We start from the raw sequence: 18,208 nt of genomic DNA, 5'->3' as shown, positions 1-18,208 counted from the left end.
TAGTTTGAGCCAAATAATTTTGCCGAGTCGCAGAGCAGCTAGCTTGGTGCAGAGCATGATTTAAGATCCTAACCCTGTGGTCAAGGTGCTGAAGCCATGTGTCACTAAGCACTAATGCTCCCAAAGAGTATCGTCGTCATCGGGGGATTTTAAACTGATTGATAGCAAAAGACCACTAATATAGTCTGCTCCTGCCACTCGGACAAGATCCTTACCCACTGTTACTGGCTTTTCTGCAGCTGGCACCTGTCTGATAGGACCCAATTCCTTCTACAGGTTCCAAAACCAAGAGAGAGGTGAGGAACCAGCAGCAGAAGACAGACAGTCACACCAGGAATGCAGGCAGAGGGAGCTCCTATCCTGTAGGAGGCAGGAACACTCAGAACTCACTTCAAGCAAGAATCCTAGCATGTGTCAGGACCATCCCTGAATCCTATTCTACCTTGATTATACAGAATACACATTGGGGGGGGGGGGGGGGGGCGCAGCTGAGCACCACCAACTTCTAACCTCAAAAGCAGCTGAGCTGTGACCTCATTTACACCTTTAACCACTAAGATTTGTCTGAAAACTTTCCCACCATTGCAGCCCCGCTGAGAACTTTCCTGGAGACAGGCAGCCAGAGTTTTTGAATATTGTGCCCATCAGATCTCCTCAAACCACTGTCCACACGTGAGTGAGCTCATGCAAACCACCTCACCACCAAGTTGTTGTGGATGGAGACCACGATCAGGCCAACATGCGAGTGGTAAGGTTTGCTTCATAAAAGGATTCTAGACATCGGAGGACAACACCAAAGCTTCTGGGAATCTCAATATTTACAAAGTGATGGGGGCAGCAAAGACCATCATGTTACTACACTAGTAACATGCTTACAGGTACACCTGTCCATGCTATGCAGTTCGACATCTCAGCTTGCCTCCCCCATGTCTCCCTGTCTGCTTAAAACTTGAGTCAGGAAAAGAGAACTTTTTCTCTCTGCTCCAAAACCCACTCCACTTTCCCCATGGTCACTCTTGGCAATGCCATCACCCCTTGCTGTGGATCAGATTTATGACCTAGGAGTCATCTGTGACTCCTCCACTTTCACCCTTCCACTCCTCCTCCAGGCCACGTCCAAATCTCGGTATTTTCCTCCATAAGTTCACTAAAAACTGACCCTTTGTTTCTGTGCACACACAGCTAAAACTTTTATCCAGCACCCTCTCCCCCACCCATCATATTTTGATTATTATCTTGATTATTGCAATCTCTACCTCTCTGGCCTCCCTGACAGAGACATCACTTCCCTACCAATCCATAAAAAAAGGCAACATACATTTGATCTTTCTCCCCTATCCCTTACATGCTGCTCATCACCTTAGACTGTAAACATTTCCAGGTAGGGACTCTATTTATACAGCACCTAGCACAACAGGACCCAGTCCTGATCGGGTCCTCTGTGTGCTGCCAAAATAGAAATCTTCAACAACACTCATTTATTTTAGCTCATGGTGTTGAAGTGACAAGCTTAGCTGGGAGAAAGCATGTGTATCTGTTAGTTGCACTAAGTACCTGCACCTGCACCTTAACTAAGTTGTTAACACTCTTACCCTGGTTCAGAACGTGCCTCATACACATGTAGCTGTGGTGATAGTTTCCATTCACATGGTAGCCTATACCTAATGCCCTGTGCAATGAGGTAGATCATTGCAATGCACATGCTTGAAGTCTGGGCTTGATTCAGTCCCACAGGTGAATGGGTGGAAGGTGTAGTGTATGTTCTCCTTTCCCCTTGCCTGAAGGGGTAACTGTGCCACACTGGGGATTCACACCAAGGAGTGCCAGCAGCAGCAGCATAGCCCCTCGACTGATGGGTTCCACCGAGGGAGGACAGCTTTGGAACCCCATGGAGGCTCTTACCTGAGTCTCACCACACTCTTCAGGGGCTGACTTCAGGGCGCTCCTTTGTAAACACCCAGCCTAGTTAGTATCCAATACTGAACTTTCCACGATTATACTGATCTACAGACCATAGCTGAATAAATTGCTAAACAGATACAGCTGAGTTTGCATGATAACTTGAAAGGGTATTGAACTGATCTATTTCCCCAACTTGCCATTTTATAGTAATCTTTATTTAAAAGATCTTCCTGAGCAGGAAAATGAAGTAGGAGATATAAGGACACCTCTATAACCAAGATCTTCAAAGCCAAATCAGTTTCTCATGTATTTTTTTCATTGTCCAGAAAAGGAGAGGGGGAAACAGAATGCACAGAAAGGTCTTGTTAGACCCCCATCTGAGACAGGGCAAATCCAGGGCCATTGCTCCTGCTTTCAGTGCTGAAGAAAAAGGTGGAGTTTTGGCATTCTGGTTGTTTGCAGAGATCCTACACTACAGCTACAAATTCCTTATTATCTGGAGCACTGAATGGTGGAGACTCCACTTCCTTCATTTACCAAGTTGGCAACAGCTAGGTAGACTAATTCAGATTTGGGAATTGCACAGAATTTCTGAGAGTTTCTCCAGTATTCCCACTTTGACTCAATATGCATCACATGGAAAGGAATGCACACTTCTTCCTTTGAAACTCAAGTATTTTTGTTGTTCCACTTTCACTCTGATATGTGGCTTCTTCAGAAGCCTTTAGAGGCTCCATATTACTATTTATAGTGGAATTCTCCTTCAGTTGGTGAAGTTGGGAGAGTTCCTCACTCCCCAGCAATGAGGAGGATGAAGGGGAAGATTTGTGATTACTAGATTCTCTCTTTTAAGGAAAGATCAGGTTTTCTTCTTGGAGACAAAATCCTTTATTGCTATGCCTTCTCTTAGCTTTGACTTGACTGACTCACTGGAACAAGGGGTCTCTGGGCATTGGATACCCTGACGTATCCCAGCCTGAGTCTTCCCGTTTTCCTTTCTTATGCTGCCACTTGGCCTTGGCCCTCATTACAGGCAATTGTCCAGCTGCTCTCCCACTGAGGGCTGGCCTGTATTTTGACTTTGTCTTATTGTTTCCAGAGGGCCCTTGAATAGAAGGATCAAGAGGGATGCCTGAGATAGCTCCAGCTGCGAGCCTCTGCAGCCTGACCACTCAGGCTGGGAAGTACTGGCCTAATCCTATCAGGGTGGGTCCCATCAACAAGTTGGGGTCCCTATTTGAGTGGCTGAGGGTAGCTAGAAAAGCCAATGCCAAGATGTGCACTGTTGCCTACTAAAAGTCATCCAGAAGAGAAGTGAGGATATGGGAACATGTATGAAAGGACTATAAGCACCATTAAGGAAAAGCACTTACTCCCAATGTAGTAGTAGTGTCGGCAGCTGACAGAGGCACCCCGGTAGACAGCAGCAGGGATGCTTTCAGGGGGGGCAGAAGGGTGGATCATTCAAGATTATGCAACGGAAGCCCTGCTGGTGTGTCTATTGCAGGATGAGGCTGGAGCTGGATTGCTGTATACTTCCACCAACCTGGCACCAGCTTTCCCCACATTTCTTCTAATGCTGCCACATTGGGAAGAGGGGTAGAGGGAAGAGGACTAAAGCAGCCTTCTTGTCCCCTAACCCCAATCTGTGATCCTAGACCACAGGTCTCAAAGCTTAGGGAATCTTGCCTACCAGCATCAGTGGTGCTACGTGTTCAGATGGGAAGCTAGAGCAGAAAGGCAGAGGCTGCTCCTGAGAACAGAGTCCAAAAACGTTGCTTGGAAGGCTATAGGGGAGATGAGCACAGCAAGAACCTCTTAGCTGATGTGTCCACTATGCTGAGCTTGAGGTGGGAGTAGAGAAGAGTCTGCTGCATGCTGTGGAGCAAGATTCACCTAGAGCCACAGAAAAAAATCGCAGACAGGCTCTCTCACAAGAGAAAGGGAGGAAAAATGATGGAGCCACACTGGCAGTTTAGAAGGTGTTTTTTTACACTCTATAGTTTAGGGAAGAGGAGCACCAGAAATTGCCTGTTGCTGATGCCAAGAGGAAGATCAAACTGGGGAACCTTCTTGAAGGGAGAGCAAATCCCTGATTGGTGACTGACAGGTCTGTCTTGCCTCCTTAAACTTTGCAGTATGGGACTAGTTGCACAAGTCAGAAAGCTAGACTCATTTGTTTTCAGAATCCCAGATGAGATACCCAAAGAATAACAGCATAAACAGGAGGGGAAATGTTCTATGTATATTTTATTTGCATTTCTTAAAAATATGGGCTCAAACTGTGTAATCCAATCTGAGCAGGCAGATCTTTGTGCATGCCTGATGTCCCACTTCAAGGAGGCTTTGGGTAGGTGCAAGGGTACACCCACACAGATCCAATTGAGGCTTCAGGCCCAATATTTTTCAGATGAGTTAAGAGGTGAGTGGTTTTTAAAAAAATAAATTATGAAGAAACCTTGAGAATTTTTTTCTGACAGTCCATCAATGGAATGGGATGAGCACAATTGTATACAAACATTATTTCCTAGTCTTGTTTAAATACATTTTATATTTAAAGACAGCTATTTAGATTTAAACAGAAAAGTAAAATTTGTGAGTAATAAAAGATTAATATTTGTTGCAAGGCTCTAACAGTCCTATTAAACTAAAGAAAACACAACACAAAGTGAACAGACCATAACTTTATTGGAGATATACTCAGCTACAATTGTTACAAAAAACTATTAAAGGTAATTGTGATCCATAAGGTGCAGGCTGCAAATTTCTGCAGCATGATTACAGTATGAATGAATTACATTATGTCCCTTAAAGACAGTTGCAGCATGTGATGGTAAATATTTTATTGTTCATCAAATTTTATTTGTTATTAATTCTACTTGATTTTAACCATCTTTTATGTCAAACTATTTACAAGAAAAACACCTGCAATTCCCAATTCTTTTTCACAAACATTTGTTTTTTTCTACATAACTTGCTGCTGCAGTACATTTTGAGTGCATCTACAAAGCAATTTAAATAGTCTGTGGTTTCTATCCATATTAAAAGGGGGAAGAAATAAAAAAAATGTATTGGTAAAGTGTATATATTTTTAAAGTTACTTTTGAAAGACGTTATTTTTAACTGGTAGTGGAGTATACAACAATGACCTCTACTCATATTTGCCAACATAATTCTGATGGAGCTACAGTTGATATTTAGATTACATTTCATAGTCGTGAACTGTAGTTTTATGTTTTTAAATGTAATGTGTAAAACTAAAGAATCCATTTTAACTTTTTGAAAATTAAAGTGGTTGAAAAACACAAATCTGTCAATAATCAAGTACCACAAGTCAAAATCCTCCTCACCGGACTCACAATAAATCTACTGGTTTTCAGTGAGACTGTTCTTGTGGAAAAAAAAGTGAATGGCATGTGGCCAAATATAGACAAGTGTAACTTCACAGCAAATTACATAGGAATTTAACATCTTCAGCTTCAAAAATGCTGTTAAGTCTGGGATCAAAAGTCTCTTATATTTTCTATACAGACAGGTGTGTCTGCAGTACCTATATCATACACATAAGCATTTCCCAGATGATGGCTCTATTTTTAAATACAAGGACAGAAACCCAAACTCAGACATGACCAATTAGTTTCAGACCCTCAGCTGATGTAAACTGAAATGACTCTGTAAGCCTCAGTGGTGCCAGGCTAATTTACACAAGCTAAGGATCTGGCCCCATGTCTATTAAGCTTTGCATTATACTCTGAATTGGTACTCGGATTGGCTTGAATTCTTGTTAAATTCTGTACTCTGCAGTCACAGCAAAGCTTCATGTAATGAGACTGAAAAATAGTAGACCTTTTAATACGAACTTTAGCAGCATCAAGCTGAATAAACACTTCAGAAGTCACTACAGATCCCTCAATATCCAAAAAAATGGAGAGATTTAGTTAAAGTTGACCAAATTGCTACGGGCTGTCTTCTTGTAAAAACTACACTATGCATATAACATGTTGGTTTGTTCCGAGATAACTACAGGAGTGTCAGAGGTCATTCTAATTTTAATTACTTTACATAACAGTAAAAATGATGTAATAAAAACAATAGTTTTAAAATACAATCAAGATTTTCATCACGTCTTTGTTGTATTTTCATACACAGTAAAAATGCCACAGACATTACAAATGACCTATATAAGTTGTGCAAGTAAATGACACATTGCAGGCATTATAATTATCTTTTTCAAATTCAGTAAATCAAAACAGCAGCAAGGCCAAACCACATTTTTCCTCTCTGTTAAGCATATTTTTTCCTTGAAATGAGGTAAAGCATGGTACCAAGTGCAATGCTTATTTGTGCTACATGAATAGAACAGCGCAAAAAAAAAAGCCATAAAAATAAAAACACAGCATAGTTAGGAGGACTGTTTAAAGTACAGTATAATAGAACTAAGAAGATCAAAACCAAGGTTCATGCCAACTAACCCCCACACTATTTATGAGAAGTCTGTGTGGTTGCTTTTGAAGATGGGTTGCAACAGTCCACTTACACTTGTGCTTATAGCATTGTCAAGTGAGTATATCTATCCCAACCTTCAAAATGATCAGATTTAGGTCTTTAATAGCATTCACTGTTCAATATCACAATCATATCAACCGAAGAGTGAAACACACAGTTGTACAGCATGGAAACTAAGAGGATTTTTCTATCCCAAAGGATATGAAACATTTCAATGAGGTCACACTGGACAAGAGTTACGGCATTTCAAAAACACATCAGCAGCAGAAACTACTTTATAGTCAGCCACTACACATTTCGTATTTTCAATTCATAGGCTTTATCTAGTAACAAGGGGATCATTGACCACTGCTGAAATACAGAACATAACACCAAATTCAGTTTGTTTTCTTTATATCAAACACTTGGTACCAAAGTTTGATTTTTCCATATAATTTTTTTTTTTTTTACTGCTAATAGATTTAGCTCAAAACCATGAGAATTCATGACCTTCGGAAGTCCAAGAAACAAATCTATTTCTTAAAGTGTTCACAGAGGACCCCACCATTTTTATTTTATAGTATTCATTGTAATATAATTAACTATTTATTCTTTTTAAGCATGAGGAATGGTGTGACTTTTTTAAAAAATTGATCCTTGGGCCAGGTGCCATGGAATTGTCACATTAGTGATAATGCATTTTACATTGGTGTGTTGCATAATCCTGACTTCTGGCAGAAAGAAATGCTTATCAGTACATTTTTAATTGTGTGATGGTTCAGACCAAGTTACTCGTACACAATCATTCTTTTTTTCTTTTGCATAAAACAAGTTTAATTTAAATATATTTAAAGATTTGCGGGTTTTAAAATTCCCATGATAACTCTTTGTCATAATGAGTGAAGAACCAAAACAGAAATGTTGTTTTGTTTAAAAAAATATAGAATTAGTGCTATTATACCATCCATACCATGAATTTGTTTCCAGATTTTTGTAAGAATTATTATAATTTTAATATTAAAAACTATAGATAGAAAACCTAATTTTAAAAATCTGTATTTCAGAGAAGCTTAATGTTCATCCCTTGCCACTAAGGTTTTTTTCTCCCCCTCTCTCCTTTTTCTATTTTCTAGAAAGCTAGAGCTGACAGGGTTTGGTTTTTTGTTGTTGTTTACTTAGCGTGAGTGTGTATGAAAGGGAGTAGGGTTTTAAAAACAGGAAATACAGTATTTATTTGTAATTTTACACATAAAACAGCACCAAATTCAGACCAATGTGCTGGAAAACACTGAAACACCTTGCTCAGCTTTCTCAAACTTCAAGCATAATTAAAAGGGCAAAATTGCAGCAAACCTCTGCTGATATTGGTGGGAGTGCAAGACTAACCCACTGCTTTTTAAAAAAGGTAAATTAAGAGGTATTATAGTCACAGTGCAAAAAATTAAAATTTCAAGCATAATATATAAACATAGCACCAAAACAAAAAAACAAAAACAAAAAACCAATGCATGCAAAAAAAAAAAAAAAAAAAAACAGAACAGAACAGAACTGAGGTATTTAAGTGAAGAGTGCCTACAATAATCTAATTAAAGAAACACAGGCAAAGCCTAAAAATGTATGGGTTTTTTTTTTTTCCAAATAGACTGAAAAAACAATGAGCTAGTTTCTCTAAATTAAGGACCTAAATCACAGATTTATCAAAAGTACGGCAGTTTATCTCAAACATCAGCTTTCATGGCATTTAACAGCACAGCTTTGGTAAGTGAAATATGCATGCAACTCTGAAAAGTACAGTAAGAAATTTATGTGGAAATATCTCTAAGTGTAAAGGTGCTCCATTTGTTAAATAAGTAACCAATTGATTATAAAATCTGCAGCATATTTTAGGTGTGATATGTCTAAGGTTATTTTGTTAGAACAGTCTGAACTGTGCAATTATTCATTACTATTTGTTTCCAAGTATTGGAACTATCTAGTTTGCAGGTTTGTGTAAAACTGGAATTTTAGCCAAAGATCATTTTTTGTTTGTGGTATCAAAAAAAATCTGTAGACTAACCACCTCCTCTGAATTGTTAAAAATAACCTCATTACATACATATGAATACATTTCTATTATAATCCTGTAATAAATTAAGTCACAGCTATACTAATATGTTGTATTGGAAATATAGAGCTGTATCATCATAAAATGCATAATAAAATGAAGGGAATGTAAAACAAGTTTGTTCCAAAAAGATCAGAAATTAAAGATTATTAGTGAGGGTTTATTTACTTTTAAGGCAAGAACCTTTTTATGCAAGACTATGTGGCATCAGGAAGTTGAAATTTAATTCTACCAATATGCCAGCCATTTCAACTAAAAACCTGTCCCTAACAAATAAGTGCAATAATGACTGAGAATGTCATCTTGATGCAAAGATGACATTTGGGGGAGGGGGCAAGGGGAGGACAATACTGGCACACTTATTCTCTCTTATACCAAATCATCCAGTGCAGTTTATAAACTGCTTTATGACTGGCACTAGTGCACAGATTGAGGACTTTCAAGATTACTATATATAAATCTAGCAACTGCATTAGGCATAAGATCCCTGGCCTTCTAACACTAAGCAAAGCTGTACTGACAAAAATAAACCAAAAAAACCTGACAACAATTATTTTGAACACTAGCTAAATGTCATCATTAAAGCACTCTTGTGATTAAACAAAGCAGAAGTGAGGAAAGAAGACAAGATTGTGTTTGCGCAAAAAACTATAACTACAATTAGTTCCAAAATTTTATACACGTTAAATGTTTTGTTAGCTATTCTGTTATCAAACAAACTTTAAATTCTGTCTTCAATTTGTTCCTCTCAACATCAACTTTTTTTAAAAAAAAAGTTTTTTTTAAACTTCATTTTGTGTAGTTTTTTTATTTTATTTTATCTTTTTTAAGAGGCGTCTCAGCTGTTTGGGACCTGAGGTTGGTTTGCTTTGAGGCTTCGTAGTGCTCTTCTTGCAGCTGCAGATTTGGCAATCCTATAGCTTCTGCCAACACCTTTAAACTTTCCTTTCCCTACAACTTCCACTGTTACTCTGACCTTTCCATCGTAAGTTCTTTCTGCAGGACTGCAAAAAAAAATACATACATATTACCACCAACATAAGCAAAGGTGAAGAAAGACTCCTCATGGTCTTCCGATAGATAAGTGTATAATTAAATAGTTTTTATTTTTCCCTTAGAAAACTTTGTAAGTAAATGTCCTAAAAAAAGTAATCAGTAAGGGCAAAGAACATCTTCCTTACTCAGTATTGGCTAGATTAAACAATCAATAGCCATTAAAAATTCTCAGTAGTCTATGAAGCATGGTTTAAAAAAAGATTTAACAGAAATGCTTACGAAGCAAATTGACTCTTACCTAAATTTGGCTGTCTCTGGTTCCATCTCCAGCAGCTCCCGAACAGGGGAACGAGGCACATTCGCAGAAAACTTTTCTATAGGTTAAAAACAAAAACAAAAAACTCAACCTGATTTTTCCCCTGCTGACAATACAAGAAATGAATTACTAAAACTTTCTTCTGTGATACATTACCTATTAATGGCCTCATCATAGGATAGTACACATGCCAAACCATTTCCAAAGACATCCCACTATCCATATAAATGGCACCAGCTAGTGACTCAAATATATCTCCCATGGCCTTTGGTACTTCAATATCTTCTTCCTTCTCTTCATCCTCTTCAGATCTTCTGAGCTGTTTGAAATGATAAGAGTTGTTGTACTACACATTTTTTTTAAAAGAAACAATCTTCAGAAATATAAGTTCTCTCTTACACCTTCTCCTGTGTGCCTTGAGTCTTTCAATTACTCCTTTCCACAGCTAAATCATTGCTGTATTCCCAAATGAAACCACCTTGCTGGATTCTAGTGGTTTTCAGATATGTGACAGTAAAAGAATAAAATAAAAATAAAGCCACCGCATACAGATACCATATATGCTTTTTTGAATCCTATGCATACTGCAGAATTTCACCTTGGGTCTGTGCTTCCCAATAAGAAACAGGCTTGTCTCTGTCAGTCGATGCTAGTAAGCCATTCATAACCAAGAGTTCATATTTTAAACATCTCCGAGATGGAGGCTTTCAAAGCCTAAGTCTAATTTTTGGTTGAATATATCATGTTTAATGGTATGTAACTCTCATACACTTTCCATAGGTTCTCAGCTACAGAAGGCAGATGGAGCATAAGTGTAATTGAAATAAGCCATTATAAATAACAACTCATTACTGTCAGACTAAGTTAATACTATTTGCATGATTAGCTACGTGATACTAGAGTCTTCTTTTAAAAATATATGCAGTTTTCTTCTATGCTTTACTACTGCTTTTATGTGGTGCTGTTTTTTATATTGTAAAAAGGTGTATATATTGTGTATGTGTACATTTCTTGATTAATAGTTTTATAGAGTCCTTCACAATAATACAAAGATATTTATTTTAGTTATATGCAGTTTTGTGCACGTTTTGCCTAAGTGCAAACAACACAGGAATCTGAATTTAATAAAACGGTGTTTAACCACTACATCCCCAAATAAATGAAATGAACATCTTTCTATCTTTTCTCTTCCCCTACTGGCCAGCCTCTCACTCATTTGGTTGTGGTTCATGAGTTTAAAATTCTATGGCAAATACTCCACCCTCTTAAAAGATATAGTCCATATATTAGTCCCACCCAATATTTATTCCTAAAATTGATCTAACAGTGAACGGGACAATGTACACACCCTCCAAACAGCAATCTTACTGTTAAGCAAATATGCAACTATTTGCTACTCCTGGATGAATTCTGCACCACTGCACACATGCAGAATTCATGGTCCTGGCATTTATTTATTTTTTGTTCTCCGCAGACCATAGATTCTTCTGGCGAGGCGCTGCAGTTACACCTTTCACCCACCAGCGGCTGCCAGAAGAGAGGGCAGCCAGCTGGGCAGAGTCGCTGTGCTCCTCCCAGTGGGGCCAGGTGAAGTGGCATGGGAAGGAGAGAGCAGGGCAGGGCTGCAGGGTGGGGTGGGGGTGGTCACAGACGGGGGTTCAGAAGGGCTAGTCAGGGCAACAGACTGGGGCACGGGCTCAGAAGCTAGTGGGGTAACAGCACTGAGCCAGGGACTGAATGGGAGAGGGGCTGCAGGGTCATAAGGGGATGGGGAGAAATGTGCCTAAATGAAAGGAAGAAGCTGGAGTCGGTTAAGGTCTGCATAGGGGAGGCTCCCTAACAATCCTTCCACACACACCTTTCCCACCCACACCCAACAACCCTCCAGGCTCACTGCCAAGTTCTTTCCCTCTCCTTCAGCTCCTCCATTACCCATGACTCCCTCAAGCCTTTGCACTGTTTCTGAGGAGTATAGGAAATAGGTTTCTGTATTGCAGTTTAAATGAATTATTGTTCAAAGTTCTATATTAATATGCCTAGAAAGGAATCTTTTTGTCAAAAAAAACCCAAAACATTTCCTGAATCTTTTTTGGTCTGTATTGTTGGACATACTTCCTGACATGTATTTTGAATTAAATTGCCAAAGTAATTGAAACTGGCATGATTATATTGTGTTATTTTGACAAATAAAATATTTTAAAATATTGTGTGCAGAATTTTTAATCTTCTGGTGCAGAATTCCCCCAGGAGTTATTTGCACAGTGTATTTCACACCAAATGTATTGCAAAACACTTTAGGAAGTTCTATTCCCCTTATAAATAACAGAGAAAGGATATTTTAAAAAGGTAGTACAAGGTAAGGGACAAAAGATGTTTTAGGAGTGAGATTTGAAAAAAATGCTGGTGACATGGAGAGATGAATGGAGACTGATCTAACTGGCAGGATCTGCTGCAGCAAAGGTTCTTGCACTAACATTGATGAAATTATAGGAAGACTCAGTAGCCTCCTGCCAGACTAGCACAGGGAGCAGGTAGAGGAGTAGATAGAAACAGGAAGTAAAAAACTCCAGACATCTTATAACCTGCTGTTTTTTTCTGGCATGGTTTCTGAGGTATCACCTTAACCATACTAAATGATGGGATCATTTTCACAAAGCCAAAATGCACTGTTATAAAACTTTAAGGCTAGATTCTATTCCCCTTACTCACACTGGGGAGACCCACCGTAATGAATACTACACAATATAAGGGTGGCAGAGTCTGATCCTTTGTGATTAAATTATTTCCATCCATCCAAGTTTTTCATGGTATCAAAATAATGATCTATTTCTACAACACTTGGCCTCTCAGTTGGTTTCTCATCTTGCAATGGAAAATTTAAAGGTTTGGTTTGTAGTAAATGTAAGGGCAATAAAAAAAGTGTGAGTGTGTGTGTATTTTTTTTTTCAAGTCCTTTGTCTCCTTTAAGCCGAGTAATGGAGCGAGCAACCTACTGAAGACAAAGACGGCAAGTGTTTCTTTGCAGATTTAATCAACACAAGTTTTAGCATATTCTTAGAAGGTAGGTTCTCGCTCTAAAAGCAACAGAGCCACAATTATTCTCAAGACTTCATATAGAGGATATTGATCAGAGAAAGATCAAACCAAAATATTAAGGAAGACTGAATGGCTATGGGGCTTGATAATAGAAAGAACGTCATCTTTCAGTTCTAGGTAACTGGTTTGAATCTGACCCAGATCAGCTGAGACTGAAAGCCATTGCCATCATATGGTTGTTTAGTAGCTTATCTGAAATTAGTTGGTTTTAGTCCCTTTCCCAGCAAATAAGTGTCCATCAGCATATAATGTACTTAGTTTTCTTGGCCAGTTCATGGACCACGTTTACAAATCTTCAACCAAATTGCTCTTAAAAACAGTTCACTTGAAAGATGCTAATAGGGAAAGATATTTCCCTGGCCAGAGGAAATAGGGCCTCTCAGTCAGTGATGAAGAACACTACTGAAGTGGTGTAGAAAAAATTGTGGTATAAGCATGAAGGTATGATATCACCTATATTGAATATCACAGGAGAACCCAGGGTAAAACCTGGTATCAATTCAATTCAAAAGTTATTTTCTGAGCACTTTCATTTAGTAAAAGCTGTTTAATGAAAGCATGCAATTATGCAAAGTAAATACTGCGTTACTGGCATCCATGTGCTTCTTTGGCTGCTGTACATTCAAAACTAACATACTATAAAAATCTGTATCATGCTAAGAAAATTCAGACTCTGAACGCAAATACTTTCAAATACCACTAACCTCAGAATCCATTCCTTGCATTTCATTCTTTTCCATCTGAAACTGTACAAAGTCATCAATAACATGAAACAGCTCAGGAGAGACAGCTTTGAAGTACTTGTGGTAGTCATACTTTACAGCTAATGATGCAAAGATGGTATTATTGACTAGCGCAGATCGTAGGTCAGTTAGAACTCCTGGAGAGTGTTGCCGTGGGTCTTCATAAAGGTGCTTGGTTATGAGGTAGTCCAAAATTGCATCTCCCAGGAATTCCAAGCGCTGGTAACAATCTTAAAGCATTGAAAATAAACGAATGTATGGCAATACAATTAAGTTTGTTTAACTAACACGTTCTTTCTTGGCCTCTCTGAATAGAAGTTTTGGCTTTTTGCTATGTAAATACCACAAGTTAACCAATGCTAAAAAGAGATAAATATCCATGTTTAAACACAAGTATCTTTTTACTGGATCTTGTCTTCAGTGCTATCGTAAAAGGTTGTTCTGCCTGTTTTAACAGATTTCTAAAAGAAGAAAAAGCTTCACAAATTATATGTACTAATGAATCCTCTTCTGAATCAAATACTCATTTAACAACCTGGTGGCAACATGGGCTTATAATCAAGGCTCAAAGGCTTTAAATCTGATTGAACAAAAAACATCAAGTGATAGTACAACTGTGTTTATCTGGACAGACAATGATAACCAAGCTTCCAAAAATTCAATAAAGAAAACAATCCACTACATGAGAAGAAAGTGGGGGTTCTTTTGTAATTAACTCAAAAACATTAATTTTCTATTCCTTTATTTTTTTTAGTTTAAGTGTTCAATGCTGCTTCACTTGCATACATGCTGCTTTTAATTTTGACTTGGGGTTTTTGTTTGTTTTTTAATGTATAAATAAAAGCACAAATCTTGAAAGGTATGAGAGATGGGTTAAGAAAAAAAACCAAACAGAAAGCTTTAAAAATTAAATAGTATGCTGCAGTTTTCAGTAGCTATCACCTGACGTCCTGACACATAATAGCTTTTACTTCTCATGAAAAATGTTATCACTAGCATTAATAGTTTCCCCAAAATATTCTTCCCAGGCAGTTGAAGTAGGAAACTGGGAATCTACATTCAAGTTTCTGACACTGACTGTGTAACATTGGTCAAGACGCTATGCCTCAATTTTCTCATTTGTGTAATAGGGATAATTACCTACCAGTTTACTCATATAAGTATTGTGAAGCTTAATGTTTGTAAAGAATGTCTCTCTCCTTCAGGTAAAGGCATTTTAAAATGCTATGTTAAATTTTAAATACTAAATATATTCTCCTTGTTAGACCTCTATCTTAGCATATTAACATCTCAATAGGATTTGTTTTAAATTAAGAGCTGAGAGTTTTTTGAGAGGAATTTCTCCAGGAAAATAATTACTTCCACTTTCTGTGAGGCCCCATGATATTTGGTCAAGGTGTCACTTGACTGAAAGTGATCCTTCCCTAAGATCTAGGTCCCAATAGGTGCTGGGCACCCTCAACTCCTACTGACCTTTGTATGAGTTGAGGATTCTCAATACATATACCTCAGAGGACTGGGCCCTAAAGGTGCTCCTGAGCATTCCCAAACTGAGCTACTTGTGAGCAACAGATTAATTCAGCCTACAGGTGAAATCCTGGTGCCAGTGAAGTGAATGGGAGTTTTACAGTTTATTTCAGTGGGTCTATATTTTCTCCTAGGCTTATTTCAAGAAAACTTTAGAAATGAATATTGAGTTTCAGGATATGAATTTTCTATATGCATAAATAAATACAGTTATTCAAGGTCAGACAATTTGCAAACAATGAACTCCTGCTCCTGGAAATAACCTTTTTTTAAAAAAAAAAAAAGAAGCATGCACAGGAAAAAAAAAAACAAAAACAAAAAAATGCGGTATGAATTCATATTACTAAACATTTAGGTCTTAATTCAGTAAGGTACTTAAAGATATGCCTGACTATAAAATATATACCCTTTGACTACTCATATGCTTAAAGGGATCTTTCCAGTTCACAACTTAAAAATACGTTACTTGTCATTTGCTACCATACAAAATGTTTCAGCTAACGTGATGCTTTTGGGATGAAATTCAGTGAAATAGCTGCTGATTGCACCACTTGATTTTTTTTTTAAACGCAAACTATAGTGGCTAGTTCTAGAGAGGCACTGCAGTTTCTGAGGTTCTTTGCTAAGTCGCCCTGCTGAGTGTAGGATTAGTATTGAGCATGTACAGCTGATGAGCAAGGGGACAGAGGTAAAATACAAAAGACTGCAGAATCTAGGAAAAAACCTGTGTTACAGTGCCCTATACCATATACTTGGACTAGGGAATTGTGAGTCACTCGTGTGCCCTCATAGCGTTTTAGGCATAGAGAGGTCTCACACAGTTAACTGGCATCCCCCTAAAGAACAGCTTCATTGTATTCATTTTTTTATTAAGAGGAAATTATTTTGACATATAAAAACATCAAGTAAACTCTCATAAGGAAAGATCTGTGCACAAAAATATTCTGCACAGTACATCTTTTATTTATATCAGTTTAAACTGAAATCAAGTAATTTCTTTAAAACAGCTTACCAGTAATGGTATTGTAATGGTAGGAGGCATGAGTAAATGCCTGAAGAAGATAAGCCTTATTCTTAAAACTGTAGTTAATTTTCTTCTCAAAATTTTCAAAACCAGATATCAGGTGATGCAGGGTTTTTTCAGCATCTGGGTGATCAAACATACACCTTGGTGGAATCTTCAAACAGCCATACTCCATTTCTTTACACAGAGAACACTGTGAACTGGCTACAGAGGCAGAAGCACAGTTTGGTGAAAGATTTTTCTGCTGACTGTTAAAATTCTCCTTGTTAGAACACGAAGTGCTGTTCCACTCAGTTTTTTTAATTACTGGGAGCACCTTGAGCCCTAATGAACACAGGAAAAGCTGAGCAGCTCTTTCACCACAGCTGGTCAGATAGCAACCCAACAAGGCTTCCACACAGTCTGCAATGCTTTTGTCAGCAATGCATTGCTCTGTATGCAAGTCATACGAGATAGACTGTTTTCCTGTGTCAACACCACAGTTTTCTTCTGACGGATTCCAGAAACCTACTACAAAATCATCCTCTTCGACAGCCTTGCTCGGATCCAGATAGCACATAGCATCCCAAGAACTGTAGTCAAAATCATCAAAATCTGAAGAAAATTGAACATTGCCCAGGGATGATTTTTTGGGTGCTTTCCATTCATAGCTAGAATCAGTGGTTGAAAAGGGCGAGAGAGAAATTTTCTTCACAAAAGCCCCAGATCCCATTAACATATTATCAATGAATTTGATATGCTCCTGATCATATTCCAAAAAATCATCTTCAAAGTCAGCTTCTTCCTTGGGTAACCTCCACATTAGGTCTTCATCCTCTTCATCATCATAATCGTCATCCAGTTTACCATTAGCCAACAAGCTTTCTTTTGTCTGAGAGAAGAAATAAAATGAGGCATGGGGAAAAAAAGAGAAGGTATAATTACTTTTTAAACAAGTTTCATAACTCTTCAATCACAAGAGATGATAATTTCAAATAATAACCACTGTCAGCTAACTTTAAAAGCATGACATTTGTTATAGGTTAATGATATCAATTAACTTGTTTAATCAGATACAAAGAGCAATACCAATTAATGTTCTCATTCTAAGACAAAAAATTGCATTGGCATATGGAATGGTCCTTAGGCTTATAAACTCCAATCTAGGAAAGTTTGTTGGGTCTGATCCTGCTCCCATGAAATGGCGAAGTTTCCACTGACTTCAGTGGTGCAAAATCAAGCACATGAGTAAACTGCACTGACCTCAAGTGCTTTCCTGGGTCAGGGCCTTAGTAAGCTGTCAATGGAATCCTTAGTTAGGTAATGTTTTGACATACCTGTTTTTGATGATTTACTCCAATCTATACAAATTTGATACATATGATTAATGAAAAAATAACAGGTATCACTAATTTCTCCTTCTTTCAAAGATAAATACACAAATTAGAAAGAAAATGGAGCAACAACAATTATATCCACTTCTAATTAAAGTAAAATGTAGCCCCGCATATTCTATTTAACTGAATACCTCTTTAGAAGAATTAACAGTCTCAATGTATCCCCTTTGGAGTATTTTTTGAGTTATTGCATTGTTTCATCCAGTGAATACATTAATATTTTGTCCAAAAAAAATGCGATTAAGAAACATGCTGCCCAAGTCTGTGTATTTTCCATTCTTAGACCAGATCTTATGAAATATTTGCAATATTACAAAAATGCATGACAAATTGGAAAAATCTTTTTGGCAAAACAGAATCAAGAAGGTTCTCTGTTAGAACCTACATGGTCTTAATTTTTTTTTCTCACTGACTATTTTTTCAAAATACAGTTCATATTGCGTGTCAAAAATTGGCCCATGCCTAACTTTTTTTTTTTTTTTTTTTAAATTTACCCCACTTATAAGTTATTGAATCTCTAACGCAATGTATCCAGGCCATCACCCTCATAAACATCAAACTTTTTCCAAACAGAGCTCCTGTTTTCCATCTTTTCTTTCTATACATATAAAATTAATTGTATGTTGATTCTCTAAACTT

The 18,208-nt window shown here is 37.7% G+C and overlaps 1 protein-coding gene across 4 annotated transcripts in view; it reads right to left on the bottom strand.

Annotated features, from left to right (window-relative positions):
- Window positions 1-4,573: 4,573 nt before the first annotated feature.
- Window positions 4,574-18,208, bottom strand: part of DICER1 (dicer 1, ribonuclease III) — a 119,046-nt gene continuing 105,411 nt past the window's right edge. For all 4 annotated transcript variants that reach the window (XM_067555112.1, XM_067555111.1, XM_067555113.1 and 1 more), the window contains 5 exons: window positions 16,182-17,064; window positions 13,604-13,872; window positions 9,960-10,122; window positions 9,786-9,861; window positions 4,574-9,495 (listed from right to left, as the gene is read on the bottom strand). In XM_067555112.1, coding sequence (XP_067411213.1) covers window positions 9,330-9,495; window positions 9,786-9,861; window positions 9,960-10,122; window positions 13,604-13,872; window positions 16,182-17,064 — 1,557 coding nt within the window. In that variant the 3' untranslated portion in view covers window positions 4,574-9,329. The remainder of the gene's footprint in view (window positions 9,496-9,785; window positions 9,862-9,959; window positions 10,123-13,603; window positions 13,873-16,181; window positions 17,065-18,208) is intronic.

This window comes from Emydura macquarii, unplaced genomic scaffold (assembly GCF_026122565.2).
Source record: "Emydura macquarii macquarii isolate MOO-44397 ecotype Brisbane River unplaced genomic scaffold, CSIRO-AGI_Emac_v2 contig_1551, whole genome shotgun sequence".
Taxonomy (NCBI): Eukaryota; Metazoa; Chordata; order Testudines; family Chelidae; genus Emydura; species Emydura macquarii.
The sequence above is the reverse complement of the archived record's forward strand: the minus strand, read 5'-3'. Positions and strand labels throughout refer to the sequence as shown.